The sequence below is a fragment of the Nanorana parkeri genome, unplaced genomic scaffold (assembly GCF_000935625.1).
Source record: "Nanorana parkeri isolate BGI_ZX_2015 unplaced genomic scaffold, ASM93562v1 scaffold554, whole genome shotgun sequence".
NCBI lineage: Eukaryota > Metazoa > Chordata > Amphibia > Anura > Dicroglossidae > Nanorana > Nanorana parkeri.
The window spans coordinates 663,615-670,888 of record NW_017306822.1 but is presented as its reverse complement, the minus strand read 5'-3'; the positions used below and the strand labels follow the sequence as shown (position 1 = coordinate 670,888).

The window sequence follows — 7,274 nt, the reverse complement described above, 5'->3', positions numbered from 1 at the left end:
AAACAGCTGCGCAATGCGGTAATGAATGCAGTTTACGGGGGGGAGGGGGGTGGGGGGGGTGTATGATAGCAAAGGGGGCACTGCTCAGGAGGAAGAGGGGCAGAAGACTTGATGCTTGCTAAGGGAAAAACAGCGTTTAGTGTCTCTTGTGAACTACTTTTCAGTCTAGCTTTGGCAAAGGATTCTGGGACAGAGCTTTAATTTACGATACCTTTTTCTTTCCTGCAGCTTACCGTCTACCTGGGGAAACGAGATTTTGTGGATCACCTCGATCGCGTGGAACCTGTCGGTGAGTGCTTGGTCTAATATAGCTCAGAAGTCGTATTTGGCAAACGATTGTTGTATTTTCCAACTGTTAGCCTATATTTTGAACCTACCCCAAGTCTTGTGTGCGCCTACCAGGTCCAAGCTGTGTCTATCGTTCGTCCCAACCATAGACCGGCATCCTTTAAAACCTTTCACTCCAACACTCAATTTTTTGTTTCTTTTTATGGAGATAAAAAGGTGCCTATCAGACCCCTAATATCACCTGTGCACTTTGTTGAAGCTGATGGAGCAGACTGTGCTTGATCAGCTTCTGCAGATTGACATACCTGAACCCGGAGGTGCACAGAGCTCATAACTTCCAGGTTCATACTGCCCGAGGAGATCAGCGAATGCATGTTTCTCTGCTGCCTCCCATCGTGACACCCGCCATGGTGGTCCCAGTCACCTAGGAGGGACAGGTGAAGCCGGGACACATGTCATTGGGTGTGGGGCATCTGTAGAAGTAATCACAAGGCTTTAAAGCCAATCAAACTACCTATACAAGAAAGTCAGTAAACACAATCTCAGCTGCTATAGCGGACTGTAGATCTGCATGCTAGTGCTGCCCCCAAAATAGCCATTAGGTTGGTAGCAGCGAAAGGGTTAAAGGTAATCTGCCCCTTCTAAAAATCAATAATATCTTTTTAATACCTAAACATTTAACTGGTGCTAAAATCAGACAAACTGGTAGCTGCTTCCATCAGTACTGCCTGAGCATCCAAGAGGAACAAGTACACAGGAAGTACTGTCCTGTGCTTGACAAGTCCCAGCATTCAATGCACCTGAGTGGGCGGGGCAAACGGAGGGGGAGCCAATTGGTTGGTGCCTGTGTATTAACATAACTCTGCTTGCTTATTGGATATTGCCAGGTTCACCCGGGTGTGTAATGCCAGGGATGGATGTATCACTCTTCCATTTGGTGCTGACAAGGTAAAATGGGGAACACGGGAATGCTGCTAGACCTCCTTCGCATGTACAAAAACTGGCCCTAAAAATCCCTTCTAGGGCCGCTATGTACAGTGTAGGTCTTTGTAGATCAAACTTTCACTGATCTGTTGCTTTTGTTTGACACACTATTGTGTGGCAGTAAGGAATTGGTACCATCGGCGGCTTTTTGTGCCTGGCCTAGTGTCCCTCCTTGGGCCTGCACCACCTTTTGCAAATACTCTTCGAAAATGAAATTCTTTATGTAGTGCAGAGCATCGCAGGAGGTGCCTGTGATTTGGCCTCAAGCTCTGTGCTGACTTCGGGCACTATGCTAGTAATTAGAATAGAGGGTTGAATGTAGGGATGCACCGATACCGGTATTTTGGTACCGATATAAAAAAATTTCGGTGCTCGCCGATACCAATTACAGAGTAACGGAAGTCCCATTCAGGAAGCCAGGTGGCGTGTAATGACTCGCCACCTGAATTCCAGATTAACAAGAAAAGTCTGTCCCCTCTTACCTTGGTATGTCCAGCCTGTCAACCCCCGGGGCCTCTCCTGCCAGAACTCGGCCTTCCTCCTGTACCCAGCCGGAGCCGCCTTGCCGGGCGCCATGTAATGACGCGGCGCCCTGCTTTCTGATTGGCTTGGAGGCCGACTCCATGCTCTCTCATCACAAGTGAAGAGAGAGCATGGAGCCGCTTCAGGCCAGCGTGTAATGACGCGCTGCCCGGCTACCTGATACAGGAAATATCAGCATTTGGACGAGTACTCTCCCAAATACTCGGTATCGGCACCGATCTCGATACTAGTATCGGTATTTGTGCATCCCTAGTTGAATGTTTTGGGAAATCAGTTTCTCTGCAAAGAAAAAGAGATTTTTATTTAGACTGACCCCGGAATGATTTCGGACATAGTGAAGTGCACGTGGCTTGCTGTCTTTTGAATTTGTGACCTATGCGGAATGCAGTGTTGAGTTTTTAGGAGAGTCTTATAAAATGGTGTGAGCTCCAACTGATCTCAGATGCCTGTGTATACTATAACCCCCAGAGTATTCATTATGGGTGGATGCTGACTGGCTAATTAAAGCTCCCGGGGTCTCCAGCGGCAAGGTCCCCCGACATTCTAAAGCTGTGCTCTTAGCATGTTTTCAGAGCGTTTGCCAATGACTAAAATGTAAGTCGCGCTTTTACCAAAACATAGACTTTTTCCGAAACGCAGCGCACTGCCCTCTAATACAACAGACTGATGGGAACGGCTTCGTACATTATGATCAGTTTTAATACACTTTTAGCACGCTGTGATCCTGCAGTGTAACTCTCATACAACACTAGGATGTAAAGCAGTGGTTCTCGACATGTATAACTTCGGGACCCACTTTTGTACTCGGTCATGAAGTCGCGACCCAAATCGCACTGCACTGGAACGCACGGCATGCAGTACCGCATGTTTTCCGGTGCAAGCGATCCAACTGTGGGTGGGAGGTGTGTTTTAGGGTTCTATTCAAATGAAATGCAATGCACCTCCTGCACCAAGACGAAGAGTAGTAGTTTGCTATTAAAACACTGACAGACACACACATCCCCAGACACAATCTGGGGGGTCAACACCGAATTCTGCAGGTAATGAAGAGCGTTGTCTCTACCTGGCTGTGGCGCAGGGTCGTGACTCCGAACCAGCTGAACCGAAATGCAAATGTTTTGGCAGGTAAAGTCGTCGTGTTTGCTTTGTCTGTATGTTCAGCTAATTGGCCGGAGTTGTGTTTTCATAGTGAAATGATTGGTGATTTTTATTTGTTGCTGGGTGGTGTTCTGTAGTTTATAGCAGCCGGCTAGTGAGGCAGATTTGTGTTTGCACATCGCTGCTAATTGCATGGAGATGGTAACAAAATGGTGGGGGAAAAAAAGGAACAGAAACTTGTCCGTGTCGTCCATGGCAAGGACACTGCTCTGCAAATTCACAGAGGTGATACCGTAGCAGTGCGCACCTTCTCGAAGTGGGAGGGTCTGCTACTATCATCTCATAGTCAGTCCAATCGTTGCAATGGGAAACTAAGCTTCTTGTACATACCTGGACACATGCAGGAATATGTCGTCATACAAATATCACACCAGCTTCTTAGCAAAGATGACGCCGTACACCTCAACATGCTTGTAGTTTGTCCTGAAAGTGATAGTAAACTCGGGAGTTAAATCTTCAAAAATACATTCAAGTCCCTTAGGCCCCAGTCACACTGAGCGACACTTACCTCGAGTGGATTTCCACGCGGTCGGGATAGCGCGACTGTTCAGGTGACGATCACGCGACCTTCACCGTCGAGGCTGCATGCAAAAATAGAAAAATAGTGCGACATCCGCGTGAAAAGGGTCCTGCACAAGCGACGAGCTACAGGCGACATGGAGCTGTAAAATAGAACAGCTCCATGGAAAATCATTGGACGAGCGACTTCTCGCTGCAAATATGCGTGATATCGTGGCAGAAATCGCGTGATTTAAACGCTCGGTGTGAATGGGCACTAAAAGGAGAAATATGGGGTAAGTGATTTTTCCCCATAGTTCTCCTAAGGGTCACGGGCGGACACAAACCAGCGTCCTGCCATCACCCAAAGCTCGGTATATTGCAAGCTACAGCTCCCGGTATACTGAGACCGCCGCAGCCGGGGGATCGGAGGGGGGGATCCCTGCAGGGAACCGTGAGTGACAGTCACGGCTCTCTGCAGTGACATGATTGAGAAGTGAGCGAGCGACGGTATGTGTTCGCTCACTTCCCGATCTACTGAGCCGACCTGTGACAGTCTCATTGTCACAGGTCGGCTAGAACTATGAGGTGAGTGATTTTCACTGACCTCATAGTTCTCCTTTTAACAACAAAGTATTTAATTTGTGTATCACTCGGCTGTAGATTCTCAAATCCTCTCTGAATTGGTGCCGACACTGTCCTTCCTTCTGGAGGGTGGCTACTTTTGTTCCCCATGTCATGATGTCATGCGCACTGCCTCCAGGATGCCGGCGCGCATGCGCAGAATGCGCTGGTGGCCAAATCCAAAATGGTATAAAAATATTTGTTTCGTTTGACGAAACGAATGAAAACCTTTTGTAGTTTCCGTTCATTTCATCTGAACCGCATTTTTAGTCTTTGCACATGTGTAGTAATGTGTGTGGGGGGTATTTTGGGGTTTTTATTTTTTAAACTTTGGGGGGGGGGGCTTTGGGGAAATATTGGGTCTACACAGACCCCTGATATTTCCCTTTTGAAATAGAAAAAGAGATTGAGGACACAGAGTGCCCGTACAGGTGGGGGAGAGCAGCAGGGATCCAAGGAGAAGCTGGAGCCTGTGTTGCTCCTCTTGTCCCTGCCAAGCCGCGGCTGTGTTGGCCACCTGTTGCCAATGGCGCCCTGTGCTCGCCATAGCAGCAGAGGCAAGGGGACGCAGCCAGGCCGGCCCTGGCTGCTCCCCCTCTCAGCTGTGCCTGAAGCAAGTGCCTCACTTGCCCCATGGTAGGTACAGCCCTGCCCCAACGTCATGCTGGCTTTATAATACACCTGGCAAATACTTTGCATGCCAAGATTAGTGTGGCTCCTGCTTGGATGCAATAGTGTCGTGCGGGAGGTGCGGATTGCAGCCGGAGACACCATCAGAGGGGGTGACACCATAATGGCTGACAGCCAATTTGGCGTCACTCCCCCCTTCTGAAAAGTCAAGCACTTGGTCATGGACCAAGAACCCAACAGCTGCACAAGAGAGGATGGGACCCGGCGACTTACCTTATCCTGCTGGATAAACGTCCCCTACTCTCTGCCAGCATCCATCACTAAGATGGCCACTGGCAGTAATGTGCATGTGACGTTATTACATGCGTGAGAAATGTCACGTTTAGGGTGACGACCCTGCTTGGGTGTAAGTGCTCCAGGTCTCGTAGACCCCAGTGCTATGGTCATATATCTACCTGCTCTTCCTGTTCAGAGGGGTTATAACCCAGGTATGTTTTGTTGTGGCCAAAGTTGAGGTTTTAAGTAGAGTTTCTCTATTTTGAAGGGTCAACTCCAGTAAAAAGGTAGGCCTTAGGTAGGTTAAATTTTAAATTGCTGCCTGTGCCCCCACTACTGATATTACCCTGACTTCCTGTTGCCAGTCACTGAGACGGGAAGCAAGGATAAGGGGCACAGAGTATATAGTGAGGAGCAAGAGGCTTTTAAATCTCCTCACTATATCCTGAAAATAGAATATAGTTTGTGACCTCCGAAGTTCTCGTGTTGCTTCTTCAAGCTCTATTTTTCCATATGGTTTTCTCCCGACTCGGAGTCCAGCAGTCTGAGTACATTCCAAGTTGTTTTATTATTGTGTAAATCCATGATTTCTTGTGTGCCCGCCTTACAATTTGTATTCCACAGCTCACCCCCACCTCCCCCTCCGGTCTTGTGTTGTAGATGGCGTCGTTCTGGTGGATGCAGATTATCTGAAAGATCGTAAAGGTAATTAGTTGTATTGGAATTCTATTTGTTTCCTTCTGTCCCTCCGTCATCAGTCCTGTTTTATCCGCTCTGCTTCCTGTTCTGTCGCCATATTTTTCTACATGTCATTAGAAGCCAACAAAGCCTATATGAGGGGCGCCTCCAGTGTAGGTGATACCATGGCACCATTAGGGAGTTAGGTTGTGTTCATTCCTCTTCATAAGTAGGTTGTGTTCCTGGTCACTCCGCGGGAGAAAGGGTCCTGCACAAGCGACAGGCGACATGGAGCTGTAGAATAGAACAGCTCAATTGAAAAATCATTGGTCGAGCGACTTCTCGCGATATCGCGTGGCAAATATGCGCTTATATTAAACGCTCAGTGTGAATGGGCACTTAATTGATTATTCCTACATACACTAATTCTTGTTATGCCCGCAGGCAGAATGAGAGAAAATCTAGCCATGCGTGCATGGCGGCCTTTACCTAAGCCATGTCTGAGCAAGTCTAAACCCCAGAATACAGTGCAATATAAGGCAACTTACCAGCCCTTAGATGGGGCGGCTTTTTTTTATTCTTTTACTACACCCCACCCCCGTGATCCTGCCAGTAACACTCCTACTGTCCTAAAGGATGACAACGCCCGCTCACTGTACTGCATTCATAGAGGATCAATGTTGTCGCCCTAGGACAGGAAGTGTGTTAAAGGAGAACTATGAGGTGAGTGCTTTTCACTCACCTCATAGTTCTAGCCGACCTGTGACAATGAGACTGTCACAGGTCGGCTCAGTAGATCGGGAGGTGAGCGAACATATACCGGCATTCGCTCACCTCTCGATCCTGTCACGGCTCTCTGCCGTGACAGGGGAGAGGCCAGATTCCCCTCTCCCCGCTCCTATCCTCCAGCGCTAACTGGCGGAACGGACGGGGGAGGGGGCGGGTACAGCTGGCTCTGCCTCTAGATAGGCAGAGCCAGCTGTCACTCACGCAGCTGGGCGGATCCCGTCATCTACGTCGGGATCCGCTCCGGCGTCTTAGTATACCGCGAGCTGTAGCTCGCAGTATACTGAGCTTAGGGTAACGGGAGGACGCTAGTTTGTGTCCTCCCGTTACCCTAAGGAGAACTATGGGGAAAAACACTGACCCCATAGTTCTCCTTTTAAAGAATGCCTCAGTATTGAGGCATACATTAATGAAATAAGCTTTTTGTAAAAGCTTCTTCCTTTCATTAATGAAAGAATGAAACCATTACATGCAAATACAGGACTGCAATTTGCAATCCTGTATTTGACAGCTGAAAATAGCAGAGAGGAAGTAGAGTGACTCACCTCTCTATTTGTTTTGACAGCTCGAGAGCCCGATGTTTAGATACATTTCACTCAAAAGATACAATGTATATCTTTTGAGTGAAATGATTCTCAGCAGTTACCAGTCATTAAAGGAGAACTATGAGGTGGGTGCTTTTCACTCACCTCATAGTTCTAGCCGACCTGTGACAATGAGACTGTCACAGGTCGGCTCAGTAGATTGGGAGGTGAGCGAACACATACCAGGTTCGCTCACCTCTCGATCCTGTCACGGCTCTCTGCCGT

General features: G+C 48.3%; 1 protein-coding gene across 1 annotated transcript in view; it reads left to right on the top strand.

Moving 5' to 3' along the window:
- ARRB2 (arrestin beta 2) overlaps positions 1 to 7,274 on the top strand; it is a 58,307-nt gene that overhangs the window by 18,393 nt on the left and 32,640 nt on the right. Inside the window, exons 3-4 of the mRNA XM_018561998.1 lie at positions 229 to 289; positions 5,662 to 5,706. Coding sequence (XP_018417500.1) covers positions 229 to 289; positions 5,662 to 5,706 — 106 coding nt within the window. The remainder of the gene's footprint in view (positions 1 to 228; positions 290 to 5,661; positions 5,707 to 7,274) is intronic.